We start from the raw sequence: 23241 nt of genomic DNA on the forward strand, positions 1-23241 counted from the left end.
ACTGAGAAACACCAGCTCCACCAGCCTGGGTCCCGCACATCCGGGATCACAATGCAGTGGGGACATACCCTCAGATACACCCCCAAACCACTGGGCCAGCTGCTTGCTGGGGGAGAAATCAGAGCCAGGCATCACCCCTGGGAGATGGAGCATAAGGGATGGAAAGGGCAGGGACAGAACCTGGGACAGAACCTGCCTCACCAGAGACTCTCTGGTGGGATTTATGACCCGGCGTGTCGCTCCCATGTCTGAGGTCCAGAGGGCAGCACTGCAGCCGAGGGCAGCTCCTGCGTTCTAGCAGCGGGCGCAAAATACCCCTCATTTGCCGGCGGCTCACCCGTCCCCTTCTCATCCCCAGCCTGGCCTCCGAGGATCCCCCAGGCGGCTGGATGCGTCGGGGCCGCAGCTCTGCTCCCCCTGCTGCTTCTCCTCATCTGCCACTGCTGGAGGAGGAACGGTACTGCTGGGGGGGACCGGGAGGAGGGGTGGAAGCTGGACTCCCACTAAGGAGCCCTGGATTGCTGCCAGCACCCGGATATGGGGGTGGGAGAACATGGGACTGGGGAATCGGGGGGATCCAACAGGCCTTTATTAGTTATTATCCCTGGATGTTACCTCGTGCAGAGCTCAAAGCATGTAACAGGGGAAAACAGTATCAGATCCCCCTTCTGCAGACACGGGGGGCTGAACTTTTCAGGGTCAATCAGCAGAAGGGAGCCTGGTGGGCAGCCGCCAGGGATATGCTGCCAGGCCACCGGCTCCAACCCCTGCTCCTCTGTAAGCGGACTGCCTCCCGAGCTGGGTCACACATGCCTGCCCAGTCCCTCAGTTTCCGGGTGGCCGGGGTAGACCCAGTTCACCGGCTTCACCATAGCGCACTGCTCTCCTGCACGCGAGGTGCTTGGCCATGCCTCCAGGGACACCGAACTGAAGGTTATTTCATAGGGCTAGAGGTAAAGATGCAGAGAAGCAGGAATCGGGATTTGGAAACAGAAATCAAGAACCAGTGCTTGGGAACACGTTACTTCCTTGTTCTCTTCAGTCCTTCTCACCCCAGCTGCCGGCCTTGCGGCCTTCTCCGATCCGCAGAGCGGGGAGATCCCCCTTTCAGGTGGTGGGTTTCTCTCCAACAGGTTCAGTGCACAATATCTTATGTTGCTTTAAAGTGGTTCCCCATTCAAACACCTCACACTGAGCACGGCGATCCTGAGGCCTTCGCTTTCGGCCGAGGCCCCAAGGTCCACTGGACCACATGGGCTCCGGTTTAATGGCTCGGTTTCTCCTTCTCTTCGCAGGTGGTGTCGCGGCAGAGACACAGTAAGTTGCCCCAATTCCAGAGGCCGATACACCCCCACCCCTCAGGGACTGGCTCTGTCCGTTCCTCGCAGGGCTGTCCATCCCGCCCACCCCAACAGACTGGCCCATCCCATAAGAAACTCATTGTTAGCCAGGGGCAAGGGCAAGAACACCTACGCCAGCCCGGCATCTGATCCGGGTAAATTTCCTAGGTCCCCAACTTCTAATCTATGGTCAGGTAATCTGTGATGGAACACTGCCACCTGGTGGGATGGGGCATCTTCTCCCCTAGGCCAAGCTGGGAAGAACCACGTTGAGAACGACTGGACTTGGCAGAGTTCGGTTTTCATTTTTCTGTAATTTTAATTGATAATAGCAATGGTTATTTTTAAGTGTCCCCCCCCCCCAATTTTTCCCTCTTCAAATTGTCACAGTCGCAGGAAATTTGGAGCAGGGCTTAGCCTCTAATTATTTAAGAACAGGAGACACTGAGAGTCAAAAAATTCACAGCCTGCTAACCACTAAAACAAATTGCCATCATCCCATGTCAAAATAGGCAAAATAAATATCCTTAAAGCAAACTAATCAGTTCTCACGCAGCATTTTCCTTACTTTGTCTGTTTGTAAACTTTGATCACCATCAGTGGAAATATTTTTCAAGTCAGTCTGTGTGTACGGCAAAGTCGACCTTTTCCGATGTTGACCAAGGAAGATCTAATGCTCCCAAGCCTACAAATGAAACAGAGAACATGGAATGAATGAATGAGTATGAGAGGAGATGAATGAGAGAGAGGATGAATGAGAGACAGAATGAAAGAACGAGACTAAAGGAGTGTATGAGGAAGGAAGTACAAGAGATGACTGGGAGACAGGAGGAAAGGGTGTGTGAAAGAGGGAACCCAAGAGAACAGAAAAGTGATTATGAGAATGAAAGAAAAAGAGGAGATGATTGAGAGAGACACAGAATAAAGGAAGGAGAATGAATGACCAAGTTTGCAAAGAGATGAATGAGAAAGAAAGATGAATGAATGAATGAATGCAAAAAGCAAAAGCTATAGTAACCTTCACCCAACCACTGCACCCACCTATTCTATCCCCAGTGCCGTTCCCCCAGTGACCCTAAATCTTCCTGTCCTGGGATGAGAACCACAGCCCTGCTCAGCAGACCCTAGGATGACCAGATGTCCTGATTTTATAGGGACAGTCCCAATTTTGAGGTCTTTTTCTTATATAGGCTCCTATTACCTCCCACCCCTGTCCCGATTTTTCACACTTGCTGTCTGGTCACCCTAGCAGACCCTGCTCCACCACTGATGTTTGGTTCTCCCTCTTTCAGGCCCCTGTATGTCAACAGACACCCCAGGGCTGGCACAGGTGAGTAACGCTCCCAAGTGCCCCCACAGGTGGGAGACATGGGGTCTGGAACCCTGGGGTGGGGTCTCTGGGGCACTTCCCCTTTAAGAGGGGAATTTCTGACTGCCACACTCTGGCTTCCTTGTGGGTAACTCTAATGTGAGGTTATCACCTAGCGGTTAAAGATGGGAACCACAGCACAGAGGAGATATTCACCCTCTGGGCTCCTCTGGGAGACCAGGCCACAGGGCAGGAGGGATGATCTGTAGTGTGGTTAGCTCTGCAGCAACGAAGCCGTGATGGGCAGGTCCAGCCGGTGACCCACAACCAGCCAGCGCGGCCCAACATCCCTGGAGGGAAGCCCGTAGTGGGTCGAAACCCCCAGGGAAGGGGCAAGAGAGAAGAGGATGCAGATGCCAGGGTAGGGTACAACTCCTTGGTAAGATCAGGAGAGACCACCGACCCTCTGAGCCCCACATCCTGCTCCCTGCAGCACAGTGACCCCCAGCGCCGTCCTGGGGCACTGATGTCAGCTATGACTGCATGGGGATAGTTCCACATATTGTGCCTCCACCCTGCTCCTTGCAACACAGCTCCCTCTGTCACTGCATGGGGTCAGCATAGACTGCATGGGGAGAGGTCCCCCTACGACCTCCCCCCATCCCACAGCCTGCAGCACAGCGCCCCCTAGACTCACACTGGGGCATTGTGATCTGCACTGAGCAGAGAGCACCCCCTATTGAGCCTCCCGCCCTGCTCACTGCAGCACAGCATCCCCTAGCTGACATGAGGCCCTGTCTTTTCTTTCCTAGGCGATCAATACCGTCTATTCCATGCTGAGTCCCCCTAGTGCCGTGGCCGAGCAGAGAGGAGGAAAGGAAGTCTCAGAGGCTGTGGTGTACAGCAAAATCCCATACTGATCACGGCCTCTGCAACCACCCCAGTCCCATCCCCCGCTGAGAACACCTCTTACAATGTTCCATCCCCTGCAAAAACTTTCCCTTCCCTGCAAAACCTACTAACGACCACAAACTTCTTCCTGGTGTACTTTGAATGTAAGGGAGTCAGGGGCTGGGAGCCAGGACTCCTGGGTTCTATCCCCGGCACTGGGATGAGAGTGGGGTCTAGTGGGTCAAAGCAAGGCGTGGGGCTGGGAGCCAAGGGAGTAGGTTAGAGCAGGGAGAGTAGGAATTCCTAATGCTTGGGTTATTTTCAGCATACGGGTTAGAGGAGGGAGTTTGGGTTTTAATCTGTCAAAGATAAGCATTCTCAAAACTATGTGAAATAGTCCAGAGGGGCCCCTACATCTGTTCAAATGCACATTGCACCCTTTTGTTGTGGGAAACTTTCTCTGACAATGGGACCCCCTGGATATTATTACTCTTGTTTCTTTGCCATGGAGTTCTGGGTCTGTGTTTTCAAAAATCCTTTAAACAAAATGAAATCAAATTGGTTTTCATTAAGGGGTTAGATAGGGGAGTGGCCTTGACATACACACACACACACCTCTCATCCCCTCCAGTAGGGGGCAGAAGGGAGGGACACACACACACGAGTGGAGGACAGCTTGCGAGCAAGAGATCTATGCAACATCCCCAGCACCAGAAGAGCGTCCCATACTGGGTTACATTAATCAAACCACTGAAATGCAGCCAGCTCTGGGGTGAAGACTGACCACTCTAACACAGTTAGTGCTACCCCTCCAAAGGGTTCTTCACCCGGGGCTGAAATGCAGCCATTTCTGGGGGATGGTTTGACAGCAGTTTAGCAGCCTCGGGGCAAAGGCTGCAGAAGGGGAATCTCGCCTCCAGCACCAAAACGCAGCCATTTCTAGGGTGGAATGTGGCAGCTCTTGAAGCCTGGCAGAGCTGTTTGGGAGATGGGGCTGTGACGATCGCCTGGTGTTATCTAGACTAGTGATCTGCTAGGTCTCTCCAATCCTTGACTCTGGGAGCCAGCCTGACCCTGCTCTGCTGTGAGAACCCCCACTCTTGGGCTGTTCATGCACAGCCTCTGGCATGTAAGCTGCTCCCAGCTACTTGCAATCGAATGACACTAGCCAATATCTCTGGTCCCAGACACAACTCTGGGAACCTCCGTCTTGCAGTGTCCAGTTCTGCCCACTGGGCCCTGCAAGCTTCTATGAGTTCATCAATTTAACAAAGAAATTGATATGTACCAGGCTTGTTATCCCAAGGGGAGTCTCTGACATGCTTCAAACCAAACAAACTGCTTCAAGTAGAATAAACAAACAGATTTATGAACTACAAAAGACAGATTTTAAGTGATTATAAGTCAAAGTGCAAAAAGTCAGATTTGGTCAAATGAAATAAAAGCAAAACACATTCTAAGCTGATCTTAACATTTTCAGTGCCCTTACAAACTTAGAGGCTTCTCACCACAGGCTGGCTGGTTGCCCTTCATCCAGGCTCTCCCCTTTGATTAGCGCTTCAGTCACTTGGTGATGATGTCTGTAGATGGAGGAGGAAGAGAGAGGAAGAGCATGTCAAACGTCTCTCCCTTTTATCATGTCCTTTTTTCCCTCTTTACCCCCCACTTCAGGGTCAGGTGAGCATTACCTCATTGTAGTCCAAAACTGACCAAAGGAAGGGGGGTGACTCACTCGAGAGTCCAACAGATCCTTTGTTGTTGCCTAGGCCAGTGTCTTTTCTTCCTTTGAGGCTGGGCTGATGAGGCCATACATGCCCTGATGAGGTGTGAACTGCCCCTCTGCTTCTGGAGAGTTTTGCCTGGGCGTGTTTTAAGCCATAAGGACACATTGTCAGCCTCATAACTATATACATGAAATTACAACCAGTAACAGGGGTGGGAAAAGTTTTTGGCCCAAGGGCCACATTGGGGTTGCAAAAGTGTATGGAGGGCCGGGTAGGAAAGGCTGTGCCACCCCAAACAGCCTGGCCCCCACCCCATCCACCCCCTCCCACTTCCTGCCCCCTGACTGCCCCCCTCAGAACTTCCAACCCATCCAACCCCCCTGCTCCTTGTCCCCTAACCACCCCCTCCCAGGACCCCCTGCCCCAACCGCCCCAGGCTGGGTGCAGGGTACATGGGGGTGGGGATCGCTGAGGAGACCCATGGGGTGGTCACATGTCCTCCAGTTTAGATCGCACCCCTGCCCGCAAGTGCGGAGATACGAGTCGTCTCTCCCACTAGTCCATGCTGCCATCTCTACTGTTCACTCTTTGAAGAGTTTTCTCCTGAGCAATAGAAATAGATTCCAGCCCCTCAGCAGCATGTCCTGCAGCCCTTCCCAGGCTCAGCCCTCGTGCTGCCCAGCAGGGTCCATCACGGTTCCCTCGCTTGGTCCGGCTAGGTTGCAAGGCTCCTACTCTGGAACTCAGCAGCACCCCAAGGGCTCCTTCCCTGGGGACCCCTCACCTCTCCTTGAGTCCTCCATGTCCCCAGCCTTCCTGCTGAACCACCCTCTTGGACTCTGCTCACTGACCACAGCTCCCCGCCGAGTCACGCCCTGTATTGACCTGCTTCATCCCTCGCAGCTCCTCCACCAGGCCTGCCAGCCGCAGCTCTGTCCAGCCTTTCTGCTCCTGCAGCTATCCAGGAGCACCTCCCACTGCCCTGCTCCCTGCACACAGACCAAAATCACTTGGGCCCTGCAGCTCCTTTCATATGAGCCTGCTGGGCCTTGATTGGCTGCTCCCTGCAGCCTCTCTCATTGGCTGTGTCCCACACAGCCACTCTAGGCAGCTTGGAGGACCTCTCGATTGTGACCCCCATGTGCCCCCTCCCATGCGTCACCTCCATTAAAATTAGAGTCAGAGGTTAGGTAGCAGAGACAGCGGATTAAGATTAAGATGGGAAGATAGGGCTAGGGTGAAAGGACTCAGGGTAAATGTTAGGGCTAATTATAAGGTTAACATTTAGGTGTCAGAGATTGGCTTGCGGGCAGTCAAGCGTAGTGGTTAGCACAGGAGTTGGTAGCCAGGAATCAGAGCCCAGCGTCAGAGCCAGTTTACCTGGAGCAACGCAGAGCAGTGGCATGGCTGGGAAGAAGCAAGAACTATATCACAGCACCGCTGGGCTTCAGTACCGGCCAGCTGACTTGACTCGACCCCTCAGCCAAGCAATGTAGCCAGTTGGGCGGCCTATTACAGGCCAGCAGCGCGAATTAGGTTGCCAGGAAGACTGGCTAGCTGCATGCTCTGATTCCTGACACTAGCAGCCTCCTGACTCTGCAGGGTTTATGCTTGGTCAGGTTTTATGCAAAACTAAAACACCCACCCACACTGGCTTCTCTGTTAGGGAGATGAACCCCCCGGAGGGGGAAAGAGCTGCTGAAAGTCAAGGACAGTATTGGCCTGAGAACAAACAGGGGTAAACTGGCCAGGAATGAGAAGAAGGTGACTAACCATCAGAGGGGAGAGGTTCTTGAAACGCCTCCCAGCCAGAAAAGGAGGGCAAACAATCAAAGTAGCTTTAAGGTGGAGTGTGATATATTCATGAGTGGGATGGGGTTGCCTGTGTTGGCAGGGATGATGCAGGAGATCCCGTCCATCCTATGTCTTATGGATCAGCTGCTGTGAAACACCTGGATGGCATCTTCTCTGCTACAGCTGGGTGGATCAGAAATTCAAGCTGGGGACATAGGCGGCGGGTATCGAAGGCCAGAGCAGGCTAAACCTGCCCTGACCCAAGCTAGGGCCCTGCCCATGATCTGCCAGGAGGTCCCACCCTCCCATCCCCTCCTCCCTGAAGCCAGTGGGGACAGCACGGCCCATCCCAGTCCTGGGTAGGGGGCTGGCGGCTCAGGCCACCGCTGGGTGGGGCCAGCCTGGCACTTGGGGGGTTGGTGGCTTGGTCCGATGCTAGGTGAGGGGGCGGCCAGTGTGGCTGGGGCAGAAGAACCGGGGCTCCTCCAGCTGCAGTGGGGGGGTCTCAGGACTCTGGTCGGTAGGGGTGTGGCCTCAGGCAGAAGGGGTGGAGCCAGCGGGCTACTCTCTCCAAAGGGTGGGGGGGTTCACCCGCCACCCATGGCTGCGGGGTGGGTTCCATATTTCTCAGCATGTCAATTCTTCACACTCTTTGTCATTTAGATTTGGAGCTTTCAACCTCCAGCTTTCTGGAACTGGAGTCCAGGAGCTGTGATAAAAGCTGCAAGCCCCCTGTACAGGGGCTGGAGGCAGAGGTAACATGAACCCTGTCCCCCAGCCTGGCCCTCCCATCTCCTCTCTCTTTCCTGCCCACTCACTGTGTCTCTTTTCCACTCTAGGACTTCGCTGTCACCTACACAATCATCCCGATGCCCAGCTCCGCCACCCCTCCAGTGCCATCGTCGGTGAGATGAACTGAAGCCGGGAGGAGCAAACAGGGCCATGTGTACAGAGGTGCTACCCTGACACCTCCAGCGAGAACCTCAGTGAAGAGAGGGGGTGTTTTCAGAGGGCTAGTGGACAAACAGGAATTCCCGTTCACCAGACGGTTGGACGTTTTGATACTTGGTTTCATTTCTTTTCAGAGTGAAAACTAGAGCTGACAAAATCCACCCAAAAGTGCCCAGCACTCGCCCAGATACGGGAGAGCCAAGTTCTCCAAATCGAGCTGAAAAAAGAGTTGAACCTCTGAACTCCAACCACCCACCAATGACTATTAGTTCTACGAAGTGGAACAGCCCCCAACAGAGGAGATCAGAGCCAGCGGGGTTAGAGCCATGATCTGGGAGATACAAGTTCAAATCCCAGCTCCACTTGACTGGGAGCAAGACTGTTGAACCTCTTAAGTGCAGACATTTCCATGGTTCGGTCGACATGAGCTGCCTTGCACCAATCTAACTCTGCTCTGTAGACCAGGCCTCAGATGTGGGCTGTAGTTGGCCATAGACAGAGACACAGGGTTTAAGGCCCAAAAGGGTCCATCATGGGCCACTAATCAGCACCTAGCTGCCCCATAACAAGCCCACCCACCAGAATTAGACCCAATTAGACCCAGCCCTCAAGAGACTGAACTATGCGAGCCAGTCTCAGAAGAGGCGGGGGCCGGGCACCAATTGAGTGAGATATACAAGAGGAGCCAGAAAGACCCTACAACCTTAGGAAGTACAACGCAGAATGGCCTGGAGATGGGGGCTCTTTGAACAAGCAGATCTGGGCGTGTGTTGAGAGACATTGTCTGGTTCCAATGCCAGCCTCTGAACTGCCCAGAAAACCTGCCATCAGAGACATGACTGCAGGGAAAACACACAGCCCCTTTGGGACTGTCAAGGTTCCTTACCCACTCTGAACTCTAGGGTACAGATGTGGGGACCTGCATGAAAACCTCCTAAGCTTACTTTTACCAGCTTAGGTTAAAACTTCCCCAAGGAACAAACTATTTTACCTTTTTCCCTTGGACTTTCACTGCCACCACCAAACGTCTAACCGGTATTATTAGGAAAGAGTCCATTTGGAAACATCTTTCCCCCAAAATCCTCCCAAACGTTACACCCCCCTTTCCTGGGGAAGGTTTGATAAAAATCCTCACCAATTTGCATAGGTGAACACAGACCCAAACCCTTGGGACTTAAGAACAATGAAAAAGCGTTCAGTTTCTTAAAAGAAGAATTGTAATAGAAGAAAAAGTAAAAAGAATCACCATTGTAAAATCAGGATGGTAAATACCTTACAGGGTAATTAGATTCAAAACATAGAGGATCTCTCTAGGCAAAACCTTAAGTTACAAAAAGACACAAAAACAGGAATATCCATTCTATTCAGCACAGCTTATTTTTCTCAGACATTTGAAGGAATCAGAATCTAACGCATCTCTAGCTAGATTACTTACTAAGTTCTAAGACTCCATTCCTGTTCTGTCCCCGGCAAAAGCATCACACAGACAGAGAGAGAGGCTTTGTTTCTCCCTCCCCCCAGCTTTTGAAAGTATCTTGTCTCCTCATTGATCATTTTGGTCAGGTGCCAGCGAGGTTATCCTAGCTTCTTAACCCTTTACAGGTGAAAGGGTTTTTCCTCTGGCCAGGAGGGATTTTAAAGATGTTTACCCTTCCCTTTATATTTATGACAGGGACTTAGCTCAGTCTTAAACCAGGCAGGGCTTCTGCCAACAGACCCATTGACACCTTTCCTGGTCTCCTTCTCCCATGGTCTGGACTATGATGCCTCCTTCCCCAGGGCTGCAGTTCCTCTGCTGGCCACTGAGGGCAGCATGACACAGCTACACAAATAAAAGCCTGACAGTCAGAAAAACTGCCCTTAAAGGGGAGGTATCCAGGAGCATTTGGGGTAGGGATGTGGGAGAGGTGGTGGCACCAAGGGAGGCAAAGGTGCAGAGAGATGCAGATGGGTTGAGGTGAGAGGGTGGGGAGGGTTGACCTCCCCCAAGAGCCATCCAAATCTCCCCTCCCCAAGTGCAAGACACACTGCTCCGACCTGCCTTCTCCAGCACAAACACATGGGGAGCCAGAAGTGCTCTTGAGATCTGCACCTGTGTTTGCGTGTTGGATCAGTGCCTCATCAGCTCCGCAGAGGTTCTCCAAGGTGCAGGAGGGGAGTGGGGTCTAGGGGCTTGGCGGGGGCTGGGAGCCAGGACTCCTGGGTTCTGTCCCTGGCTCTGGGAGGGGAGCAGGGTCTGGTGGGTTAGAACAAAGAGGGACTCCTTCGCCCCCCTGCTTGGGGCTCCAGTTGCAAGGGATGTCCAGGAGCCAACCCCATAGCCCAGCTGCAACCGGCTCCCCTTGCCACCTTGTTTCTCGTGAAGACAGAGGTGCTGCTGAACACGCAGCAACTAAGGGAGCTATCTGCCTCGTGGGGGGGCATGGCTGTGGGCTGTCACTGCATTTCCTGTGTTTGTCACTTTTCAGAGAGAAGCAGAGACAGGGCCAGTGACTGAGCTAAGAACCCAGCTCCCACCCCAGAGCTCCACATGGCGCTAACCCTCCTTCTGCCTGTGCTGGGTAAGTGGCCTCCTTTGGCCCCCATCCCTCTATCTATCCAGAGATCCCCCCAACCCATCCCTCCATCCCTCTCCACCCCTGTCCCCTCCCAGGAGCTCTCACCCCATGATGGTCCTCACTCGATTGGGGAGCATGGCCTATTGGTCACAGCCGCAACCCCTGACTGCCAAGGGGCATGCAGAAAGGGGACCCCCCCCAACCCCCACTCCACCAGGCTCCAACCCAGGGGCCTTTGGCCTACCAGTGGTCTGGCAACCAAGGCTGCTTAAGGCTGTCCTCCCTGGGCCAATTTCTCTCATCCCCAAATGGGTACGTTTCGTCCAAAGCTTTCCCATGGTAGGGAATTCCAAACCAAATAAGTAAGAAGGGGTTACCAATGTCCAAGCTTCACAGGTGGGAGGGACAGGGATACTTCCCTCTCTGATTGTCTCTGGAGGGTCGGGGGGTGTCCTCCCATACCTCAGGGAGGGACCCTTTGGGCAGCTGTGTCAGAGCCTTAAGCATCCCTCTTCTCTGCTCTCCTGGAGCCAGGGTCTGCAAGTCTGCTCACCTGCATCTCTGCCCCCCAGATCAGCTTATTGCCTGTCTTATAATGCCTCCAGCAGACGGAGCATTTGCTGCATGTGTGGTGGGGCACAGGGGAGGGGCTGGCTGAGCCCAAAATAATCCCTGAACCCCTTGTGGCCCAGCGTGGGGTTTCTACACCCATCACATGCCCCTTTCCAGCTTCTCTCCTGGACCATGTTCATAGGGTGACCAGCTAGCGAGTGTGAAAAATTGTGACACTTTTTTTCACGGTGTGCAGTATAGTTCTCTATAGAAGACGAAGCCCCAACTATCGGGTCCTGTCGGGACGCCTGGTCACCTTAGCTTTCCCCAGCTGGGCACGACGTCTCCTGTCCTTGCTAAGAGGCCCTTGCCAGAGAGGAGTGTTGGGTGGTGGGCGCACTCTTCTCTCGTCCCACGGCAGGATTTGAAAGTGCCAGTGGGTGGGGAACATTCGGGGTCCCCCCTTCTAGCCCTCTCCCCTCCCCACGGGCGAGATGTCTTCTCTGGAATCCAGCAGCACCGTCACTTGAGATTCCTGGCCAGGGTTACCCCGGCTCATGAGGGTCATTTGTCCTTCCTCCCAAGATCTGCTGTACCCCACCTCCAGAGTTCCTCCCGCCCTCACGCTAGCCCACCATAACGTCATCCCCCCCTTAACGATGTCCCTTCCTCTTCCATTCCCGTGTCGCCCCTCCGGGGGCTCTGACCTGTTCTCCTCTCCTGCACAGCCTGTCTCCCGACTGTCCCATGGCTGGTCTCACCCGCAGGTAATCGTCTCTCCTGCCTTCCTGAGATGCTGCCTCCGGGGTTGGGGGAGGGTCTTGGAGTGGGGGAACCTCCCCTCTGATCACGCTGCAGGGGTTGCAGGTGTTACACAGAGGTAGGCCTGTTGCATTTTCCTGCGATCTGACAGATGCAGCTCGGACCCAGCCTCTGGTGGATGGGACTAGAGAGCATCCCTGCCTGAGGCCTGTTTGGTGAGATGAGTTTGTGGGATGTCAGTTCCCAGTGAAACAGGGGCTCCCCAGGGTCGCTGGCTGCTCCCAGCACTGACGGCCACAACAGAGGGCCTTGGAATTCCATGGGGAAAGATTGGGGGAGGTCCCAACAAGCCCCCTTCTCAGCATCTGTCTCTCCTTTAAGCTGCAGTTCCTCGGCTTCCCCCCCAGCACGCTCCACTGGCCAGAGAAGTTTGCAGACATGGAGCTGTGGGGCGAGGGGAATGAGTGGGGTTGGGATTTGCCAGTGAGATGGGCTGACTGAGCTACAGGACTGGGGAGGGCCCTGCTGGGTCTAACCTGGGCCAGACTCCACCACTGGCTGTTATAGAAAGCCCTCCGTGATTTCAGATGCCAGGCCCATCACTGACTGCAACCCCACAGGGCCCCCCTTCCCCACTGGAGGGTCTCTGACCCTCGGCCGTGCAGCACCTCCCAGCAGCCCTAGGCCAGTGCACTCAGCACGACCATCTGCCCAGCCCCGGCGTGCTGAACGCTGGGTTGTCCGGCTGGACATGCTGGGCCCGCAGAGCTGGGCAGATGGATCCATCCAGGCAGGGCCAAGCCATGTCCGTAGCTGTCCATGGTGCAGGGGATACTTGAGAGCAACGGGCCATGGAACTTGGGCTCCCCTCTCAACGGACGAGTGGTCCATTCAGGGCAGGGGATGCAACATTTTGAGGGACCCTTTGGGGGGCACATGCCCGGGCTGCCCACAGAGCCGCCAGGCGCTGCAGAGCCGATACCTTCAAGCAACAATTGAAAACCAGGCTGCAAAGCCCACCCCAGTCATGGAGGAAACCCATCCCCCTGCTCACATCCGGCAGCACTTCTCACCGTTCTCTCTCACCCCCCAGCTGCAGTTCTGCACAGACGCTGTCTCCTGTGAGCCACACAGCTCAGGAGAGGGAAAGGGAGCTGGTTCACATGGGCAGCACGTGAACTGCCCATTTGGGGAGGCTAGTCCCCAGCCCACCCCTTCCACCCCCCTTCCCTGCCAGAGTCCCAGTCCCCCTCCACATGGTCAGAGGAGCCCTGCCCCAGTTGCCCTCAGTCCCGGCCTAGTCTGGGGCCATGGGGGAAGAGTACAGAACCATGAATGGGCCTCGGGGCAGAGCATGGGCAGGGCCACACCTGGCAGTTTGGGGAGCCTTAGCCTCCCCTGGCCTGTGATAGCGACTTCCCGTGCTGGTGGGGCTGGGAGGACCAGCGTGGATCACGCGTGGGGTGAGCCAGTGGGATCGGCCTATGAAAGAGAAACGCAGTTGTGCCCTGGGGGCCATGCTGGGCGCTCCGGATTCGGACAGATCGGCAGCGCTCGGAGCTTTGTGGAGGCCGCTCACAGACGGGTGGGAATGAGCCACCCAAACAGAGAGATCCCGTAACCACCATGTCCTTGGCTTTCCTTCTCTCCCACCTCCACAGAGTTTCCAGACATGGCTCCCCGGGCCCCGGCGCTGTCTGCGAACCCCCACAGGCCCGCCTACCTCCCCGGGGAATCCCTGAACCTCACCTGCTCCATGCCCGGAGGGGACCAGGTGGTGCAATTCCAGCTGTGGAAGGACAGGGAAGCACAGCCCCCCACGGACAGCCGTGGGCAGCAGGTTCACAGCTTCCCTCTGGCACAGCTCAGGGTGCAGGACGCTGGAACGTACACCCATCTGTACTGCTTACGGCAATCCAAGGGACAGAGGCAATCCTGGAGGAGTAACCCCATCTCCATCTCTGTCTATGGTACCGTGAGCACCTGCTCTGGGGCTGCGGTTCTGCGGGCTGGTTATTAAAGATTGAGGGGGAGGAGAAGAGCAGTTTCCTTTTCTGCGAGGTGGTCACAGGCTGGGAAACTGAGCCCCGGGGTGGACAATATTCTCCCCAGCAGATGTCGGGGCAGAGATGCAACCTCCAATGGGTTACCAGCGGATGGGGGGGATGTTCCCACTGGGTTACGAGGGAGCGTAAATTTACCCGTGGTTTATCACAGGATATTTCATAGATGAGGAGCTCAGTCCTGGGCTGGCAGATGGGAGGAGAGTATACTGTATGTTCCTATGCTGGGGTCTTGCTACCACCTATTCCCTGCTGCCCCACTCCCCTGCAGCACTCATCCCGTCTCTAGTCCAGACCCCTCCAGCCGAGCAAGAGTCATCTCCTCCACCCAGCGTTGTCCAGCCCCTTTCCAGGCCTCCACCTCTCCCTAAATCTCCAACCCTGTCTACACATCACCCTCACGTGTTCAGCTCCCGTCAGGGTACAGATTCCCCACCCAAAACAGGGAGCGGACCTGGGAAGGGGACCCCAAGCCGCATGGGGGCTGCCTGGTTGGAACTGATGGTGGACGTGGAGACCGGTTGGGTGTACAGTTGTAGGTACTGGTGAAGGGAACTTGGGCGACACGTCCTGCCCAGACAGAGCACTGCTGTGCGGATGCCAGTGAAGCGGGAGTTCCTGCCTCCATCACTGGTGATTCTATTGGGCTGCCAAAGCTTTTGGCAACTGTGTGATTGCCAGCCACGGCCCATCAATTCCTTGCTAAACACGGCATCGGAATTTGTCGGTTTTCCACCCAGCGGAGGAAGATGGTGAGACTCAAAACCCGCAATCCTCTGCTTTTCAGCCTCCCTCGGCGCCCACATTTCACTGCCACACAATAGCTCAATAGTCCCTGTTGTTCAAAGGGGGGAACAAGGAGATCCAGGGAATTACAGACCAGCCGGCCTAGCTTCAATACCTAGAAAGATACTGGAGCAAATTATTAAACAATCAATTTGTCAGCACCTGGACGATACTAGGGTGAGGAGAAAGAGCCAGCAAGAACAAATAATGCCAAACCAACTTCATTTCCTCCTTCGGTAGGGCTCGTGACCTAAGGCATGGAGGGGAAACCGTAGACGTGACATATCTTGGTCTGAGGCAGGCTTTGGCACAGTGCCACATGACATTCTCAGAAGCAAAGCGGCGAAATGGGGTCTAGATGAAATTCCTATGAGGTGGTTGCACAACTGGTTGAAAGAGCACACTCCGAGAGTGGTTATCAATGGTTTGCTGTCAAACTGGGAGGGCGTATCTAGCGGGGGTGGGTCCTGGGTCGGCTACCATTCAATATTTTCATTGATGACTTCAATAACGGAGTAGAGAGGATGCTCATAACATTTGTAGACATGACACTAAGCTGGGAGGGGCTGCAAGCACTTTGGAGGGCAGGTTTAAAATTCAAAATGACCTGGACAAATTGGAGAATGGGTCTGAATTCAACAAGGTGAAAGTCAATGAAGACAAGTGCAAAGTACTTCACTTAGGAAGGAAAAATCAAATGTGCAACTACAAACTGGAGACTAACTGGCTAGGAGGTCGCACTGCTGAGGAGGATCGGGAGGTGATAGTGGATAACCTGCTGAAGATGAGTCATCAATGTGATGCAGCAGCACAAAAGGCTAATTTGATTCTGAAGTGTATGAACAGGTGTGCTGTAGGCGAGTCCTGGGAGGTCTTTGTCCCATTCTACTTGGCACTGCTGAGGCCCCAGCTGGAGAACTGTGTCCAGATCTGGACCCTGCACTTTAGGAAAGATGTGGACAAATCGGAAGAGTCCAGAGAAGAGCAACAAAAATGATCAAAGGTTTAACAAACCTGACCTACGAGGAGAGGTGACAAACCCTGGGAATGTTTTACACTTGAGAAAAGAAGACGGAGGGGGGACCTGAGAACAGCCTTCAGACATGTTACAGAGAGGACGGGGATCAATTGTTCTCCATGTGCACTGAAGGCAGGACAAGGAGTGATGAACTTCACCAGCAGCAAGAGAGATTGAGGTTAGATATGAGGACAAACTTTCTAGCTCTAAGGGGAGTTGAGCTCTGGAATCCGCTTCCAAGGGAGCTTGTGGAATCTCCATCACTGGAGGTTTTTAAGACCAGGCTGGACAAAGCCCTGTCAGGGCTGATCTAGGTTTACTAGGCCCGGCTCTGCACAGGGGGCTGGACTAGGTGCCTTTTTGGGTCCCTTCTAGCCTGACGTTAAATTCCCAAAACATGCCGTGGCTGCTGCTCTCTGAATGTCCGTATCTCTCACAGCCACACACACAAATTCAACTGCAGCCATGTGTGGTTTCATCGCAGTCTCTCTCTGTCTATTATTCTGGTGCTCCCAGGCCCCTCTCTCTCCCCAAAACACTTCTCCCTGGTGTAAGGGGATCGACACCATGGGAAGCCCTTTTCAGGGGTGGCCGGCTGAAGTGTAACCAGAGATGTGAGGTTTTTGTAGGGTGAGTCAGGAAACTTACGCTGGGTGATTCACAGACTCGTCGATTCCCAGGCCAGAAGGTCAGGCTAGTCTGATCTGTCGTAGGATGGAGAACATCCTGTCCTAGGAGCTCATGACTGGGAGTCAGGGAGGGCTCTCCAGAGCTTGGGGAGAGGGCATGGGGATGCATATGAGACTCTCGTTCAACATTGCCCATTGAACTTTCTGTTTTCCAGACCATCCCACAGCCCCGTCCCTGTCCGTGAGCCCTCGGCACCCCGTGTACCTCCCTGGAGAAGCTGTAACCCTCCAGTGCATGGCTCCCCCTGGAGCTCACCCAGCTGCAGGATTCCAGCTCTCCAGGGTTGGTGGAAGGAATCTCTCATCTGGAAGCAATGACACCCAGACCCTGAGCATCACGGGGCTGGCTGATGCTGGGTCCTTCACCTGCCTGTACTGGATATGCCCATCCAGACGGTGCATCCAGTCCTGGGAGAGCCACCCCATCTCCATCAATGTAACAGGTGAGCTCTGCGCTGACTCTCACATGGTTCCCCCTTGGGTGTAGGGATAGTTTATTTGGCCATCTTGCAGTCATGGATGCGAATTTGCTCTTGGTCTTGTTCTCCTTTTGCTGCTGTGTTGAATTTGACTCACTTTCTAATCAAGTTGCTCAGTTTTCCTCATCGAACTGGCAGCATTTCTCTCCTATTCTGTGGATTTTTTTCTTCATTTATCTTCCCTGAAGTCTCTCATCCAATTGGACTGGGACTAAGGTGGCTGCCCATCTGCTGTCAATATGGCAGTCCAATATAGCCACCCAACTGCCAACAACATGGCAGCCGAACTGCCAACAAGGCCTCCCAACATGGCCACCCGACTGCCAACAACATGGCTACTCAACTGCCAACAACATGGCCACCTAACTTCAAGCAACATCGCTGCCTGATGAAGCCAGCATAAGTGCTCAAGTGCCTACAACACATCTGCCCCATATGTCCTCCACAGGCAGCCTGACCGGGACGATCAGCTACCAACACATGCCAAAAACAAGAATGCTCCACTTTGCTGGTCTCTTTGACTGTAGATACCTCTGGGGTCATGATGCCCTCAGTCAGCCTGGCCTCAAGGTTGAGGAAACCTCCATGGGCCAATGGGACTTTAGAGAAGGTGGGTGAGATGGGTATTTAACTATCAAAGCCCCTGCTGACCCCTCCCCATTGGGCTCCCCTCAGATCTGCCTTCCCAGCCATCGCTGAGCATAGATCCCCCATCCGAAGCAGTGAGTGAAGGGCTCCCCCTGCTCATCAGCTGCATGGCCCCCGGTGACACCGGCGACTGGAGATTTCAGTTCTACAAGGATGGAGATGAGCTTGTTCCTGGGAATGTTGGGTTTGAGATCAGCACGAGAGAGCCCGGCACCAGCTCTGTGAATGTCTCCGTGCTCAGCAACCCCAGGGCCAGTCTCAACAACACCGGGGAATTCACCTGCGGGTATGAGGAGAACATGAGCGGGAGGTGGGTCCCGTCCCGCAGGAGCCAGGCCGTGAATATCACCGTGAACAGCGCAGCGACAGGTGAGTTTCCCTCTCCAGAGTGTCTGCTCAGCTCCGATACATAGAACATCCCTCTTGGTTCCTGACCAGTCCCTTGTCCCCTTTTCTCTTCTGTCACAAGCAGCCTGGGCCCAACCTAGAAACAAGCTGCTGCCATGTGGGATCCTCGTGGTTCTGGGCATGGCTCTGGCTGCCCTCGTCTGCTACCGCACGAGGAACAAGAGAGGTACGTCAGGGAATAGCCACCAGACACTCCCAGAGCTCTAGGTATTTGACTCCCCCTTGCACCCCAAAACTAAGCCAAGACCCGCATGAGTCTCCTTCTCTGCACCCTGGTGAGTTGTTCCTTAACTGGCCACATGGGGGGTGTTGAGTGACATTATCAGAGTTTCAGAGTAGCAGCCGTGTTAGTCTGTATTCGCAAAAAGAAAAGGAGTACTAGTGGCACCTTAGAGACTAACCAATTTATTTGAGCATAAGCTTTCCAATGAAGTGAGCTGTAGCTCACGAAAGCTTATGCTCAAATAAATTGGTTAATCTCTAAGGTGCCACTAGTCCTCATTATCAGAGTTGAGCTGGCTGCTCCCATGGGGCTCCCAGACCGCTCACCAGCTCCAGCGAAGGAGAGACTGGGATGGGAAATGGGATTGGCGTGGGAGCAGAAGACTCGACCCAAGCCCCTGTAATATTCCTAGCTCACGAGGAGCGGGCAAACGCCTGCTGAAATGTCTAGGGTTCCCTCCAGCACAGGACTGGTGGCTCATCAGCGTGTGAACACGTGGTGGAAATGGCAAAGCACCTATAATAAGAAATGGTCATAGTCCTCGTTAAACTAAAAGACCCTTCTCTTATTCACTACAATATTGTAATGCCATTAGCAGCATCCAATACTTCAGTAGTGAGTCTATGGGGAACCAGTGTAAACACTGACTTGAAATGATGTTCTCTACCTCAAAATGAGAACCATTGAGGGGCAGGTCAATGAAAACATGTACAGCCTACCAAGCATGTATGACTGTAAATAACAATGTATATACATTGGCAATCAATGGGTTGTAACCTGCACATTCAGGTGGAGGGGGGGGGACCTGTTAGGAGTGTTCTGCAACATTTTATGCATTCAAAAATAGGCCATTTTATCCCCCATTTTATAGTTGGGAAAATGAGGCACAGAGCGAGGACATGACTCGCCTAAGGTCCACAGGAAGTCCATGGCAGAGTCAGGAATTGAACCTTTGTCTCCCAAGTTAAAGGACAATTCCCCAACCCCTAGAATATGCTTTCTTTCTACAGAGGGTCTTTTGCAGCTTGTTATGACTAAAAATAGTTTTAAATGATTTACAGGGTAGGGGATATGGTCTGAGTTCAGATCAAGTGTTAGGCTTTAAGGGTAAGACTAGGTATTAGGCTTGTTAGGGGTTATGGTTAAGGTTAGGGGGAAAGGTTATGGACAGGGTAAAGATTATGAGTATAATAAAGGCTAGGGGTTAGGATTAAAGTCAGGAATTAGAACTAGGGTTAGATGTTAGGGTTAAGATTAGGTTTTATGATTGGGATAAAGGTTAATATTGGATTTCAGGGTTAAAATTAGATTCAGATCTTAAGGTTAGATTCATAGATTCATCGATTCCAAGACTGGAAGAGACCACTGATAATCTGATCCCCTGTATAACAAAGACCAGAGTACTTCCCCAAATAATTCCTAGAGCAGATCTTTTAGAAAAACATCCTATCTTGTTTTAAAAATTGTCAGTGATGGAGAATCCACAGTGATGACAAACTCTTCCAATGGTTAGTTACTCTCACCATGACAAATGTATGCCTTATTTCCAGTCTGCATTTGTCTAGCTTCCACTTCCAGCCCCTGGATCAAGTTAGAACTTTCTCTGCTAGACTAAAGAGCCAACTATTAACTATTTGTTCCCCAGTAGATATTTATAAGTAGATGTAAGCAGTGTCAGGATGAGCTCCACCCTGACATCTGGTGGTGAGGTGTGGCAAGTTGTGGAAAAGAACTTCAGGGGCCGATGTCATTTGCATAGGCACACCCACCACGCCTAGAATGAGACCATAGCTGCTCAAATGGTCACTTTGGCTGCTGTGGGATCCCCAGCGTCTCTGTTATTGGGGCAGGAAGAATAAATTGTTATTACCCTGATTATGGGAACTGTGCTTGGAACTGTACGTGGCCTTTTGTTATGATGGAGGGATTCACCATCAACTAAGTAGCACTCGCTAAGCAAGGGTCATGGGTTCCAAAACTGTGTGAATAGAGAGAGGCTGGGGACAAGTATTAATACTTGGTGGCATGGGCCCCTTGGTGAGGGCCTTACATGCTAATTGCACTTCCTCCTCTCTCCACTGTAGAATATCAGAGCTAATTTTGATTTCATTAGAAGTCTAGTTATAGGCTGCTGAGCTCACTTTGGGCTGACAGTGCACCAGCACTGGGGCTCCCCTACTACAAGCTGAATTCACCTAAGAGCTGAAATCACTGAGTGTTGTGTTAAGTAGTGGGGGAGCCTGAAGATATATTGTGGAGCAGTTTGCGGCACGGCTGGTGAAGCAGTTCAACGCGGAGCAGTGTGTGGATGGCAGGAGCTGCTTGTGGGTCATGGAGATGAGCGAAGGAGTTCGTGGGGCAGCTGGTGGAGCGGAGCGCAGCTGAGCGAAGGAGTTCGTGGGGCGGCTGGCGGAGCGGAGTGCAGCGGAGCGAAGGAGTTTGTGGGGCGGCTGGCGGAGCGGAGCGCTGCTATGGAGCTATGGGGCGGTCAGCTTCAGATCATGTAAGGTGCCTCTTACCCCCGTCCCATTTCCACCCAGGTTGGGAGGTAAAGCTCCGCAGATAAACTTTCGAACTCTGGGGCTGCCCTGACCAGGGACAGAGACTTTTGGGGCATTGGACTTTTGGGACTTTGGGTGATTTGGGGTTGCTGGACTCAAGAACCAAAGGGAAAAGGGCATGCCCCAATTTGCCTGGGGTGGGTTTTTTTTTGCTCATGGGTTGTGTTATGAATCCTGTTGGTGGTGTTTCCCCAACATAATGCCACATTGTTTCTCTCTGTTATTAAAAGGCTTTTGCTACACTCAGGCTATGTGCTTGCAAGAGGGGAAGTATTGCCTCTTGGAGGCGCCCAGCGGGGGTGATATATATTTGTCCCAGGTCACTGGGTGGGGGCTCGAGCCGGTTTGCATTGTGTTATTGGAATGGATCCCCTAGATATTGAACCCGGCCTTTGTTGCTGCCAACTCTGACGGGCAGAAGGGTTACATTTTTGGGGGCTCGTCCGGATAGCCTGGGTCAGTACCCCTCGCAAGCACCTGTTGAGTGATCCACTACATTGGGAAACAATTTATATTTTTTTTTTTGTTTGTGCTTATATTTTGAGGAAATTACTGTTTGTATAATGGCTAATATGTCAGGTTTGTTGGGCCCTGGCTCAGCAGCTTCTAGCTCAGGGGCTGCAGCCTCGGCTGATGATTGGACAAAAGCTCTGGGGCAAATATTGGAAAAGGTTGTGCTGCCCCATGCTGAGTCAGACTCTTGTCGTAAGTTAAGATTATTTGCTGGGGAGGAGGAGTTTGAACCCTGGTTAGAGCATACCACTGAAATGCTGCAAGAGTGGGCCGTACCAGATGCAGAAAAGCGAAGATGCCTTATAGAGAGCCTTGGCGGCCCAGCATTAGATGTGATTCGCACCCTGAAGCTCATTAGAATCATAGAATCATAGAATATCAGGGTTGGAAGGGACCCCTGAAGGTCATCTAGTCCAACCCCCTGCTCGAAGCAGGACCAACTCCCAGTTAAATCATCCCAGCCAGGGCTTTGTCAAGCCTGACCTTAAAAACTTCCAAGGAAGGAGATTCCACCACCTCCCTAGGCAACGCATTCCAGTGTTTCACCACCCTCTTAGTGAAAAAGTTTTTCCTAATATCCAATCTAAACCTCCCCCACTGCAACTTGAGGCCATTACTCCTCGTTCTGTCATCTGCTACCATTGAGAACAGTCTATAGCCATCCTCTTTGGAACCCCCTTTCAGGTAGTTGAAAGCAGCTATCAAATCCCCCCTCATTCTTCTCTTCTGCAGGCTAAACAATCCCAGCTCCCTCAGCCTCTCCTCATAAGTCATGTGTTCTAGACCCCTAATCATTTTTGTTGCCCTTCGCTGGACTCTCTCCAATTTATCCACATCCTTCTTGTAGTGTGGGGCCCAAAACTGGACACAGTACTCCAGATGAGGCCTCACCAATGTTGAATAGAGGGGGACGATCACGTCCCTCGATCTGCTCGCTATGCCCCTACGTATACATCCCAAAATGCCATTGGCCTTCTTGGCAACAAGGGCACACTGCTGACTCATATCCAGCTTCTCATCCACTGTCACCCCTAGGTCCTTTTCATTGACCCTGGGGTCAGTGTGAAGGACTGCCTAGAGGCCCTTGAACACAACTTTGGGAGCGTAGAGGGCCCTGAAGACAGCTACTGTAAGTTCCTTAATTCCCGACAACAAAAGGGCGAGAAGGCTTCAGCCTACATACAGAGACTGGAGAGACTGCTTCAGAGAGCTGTCATGAGGGGAGCAGTGACTGCTGAGCAGATGGATCGGACCAGACTGGCTCAAATTGTAAGAGGAACTCAGTATCAGAACCCGATTCTACTTCATCTCCAGCTAAGAGAACGACGGGAACATCCCCCAAGTTACTCCCAGCTGATAAAAGAGGTCCGAGAGGAGGAAGAAAGGCAGGCTGCCAGTGAGTTTTGGGAAGCCCAAACATCGGAGCCAGCCAGCACAACACCACTGCAAACGGCCAGTGTACTGATGGTGAGCACCAGAGAGGAACTTGCCCAACAAATGCAGGTCCTGATGGAACGGATAGCTGAGCTGCAAAGTACCGTTGACCGAGTTAAGACTTCCAGGAATAAGAAGCCTCAAACTGTGGCGATTGAGAAGCCCGCACTTAGAGCCACCATCCCCCCCAGGCGAAGGGGAAAAGGTCAATTCTTCTGCTACCGATGTGGTCAGGATGGACACAGTGCTGCCAAGTGCCGTAATGAAGAAAACCCCTCCTTAGTGTATGGAAAGCTGAGGATCAGTTGGGAGAGATCCGGTAGCTGCCAGAGGGTCTGGGGACGGGGACCCCCCAGGTCTGCAGGATTTGAAGATTCCCCCAGAAAAGACTGTCCAGCTGGGATCCCTGCAGGACTGATAGGGCCTCGAGCAGAGGTCATGGTGAGGATCGAAGGGGTGGAGTGTAAAGCAGTGCTTGACACTGGATCTCAAGTGACTATTATATTTCAGTCATTCTACCAACAGATGCTTAGGCACC

The 23241-nt window shown here is 53.0% G+C and overlaps 1 protein-coding gene across 1 annotated transcript in view; it reads left to right on the forward strand.

Annotated features, from left to right (window-relative positions):
• LOC144273253 (Fc receptor-like protein 5) overlaps positions 1-18636 on the forward strand; it is a 209907-nt gene extending 191271 nt beyond the window's left edge. Inside the window, 4 exon segments of the mRNA XM_077831757.1 lie at positions 15970-15996; positions 17606-17933; positions 18037-18138; positions 18608-18636. Coding sequence (XP_077687883.1) covers positions 15970-15996; positions 17606-17933; positions 18037-18138; positions 18608-18636 — 486 coding nt within the window.
• Positions 18637-23241: the final 4605 nt, after the last annotated feature.

This window comes from Eretmochelys imbricata, chromosome 13 (genome assembly GCF_965152235.1).
Source record: "Eretmochelys imbricata isolate rEreImb1 chromosome 13, rEreImb1.hap1, whole genome shotgun sequence".
Lineage (NCBI taxonomy): Eukaryota > Metazoa > Chordata > Testudines > Cheloniidae > Eretmochelys > Eretmochelys imbricata.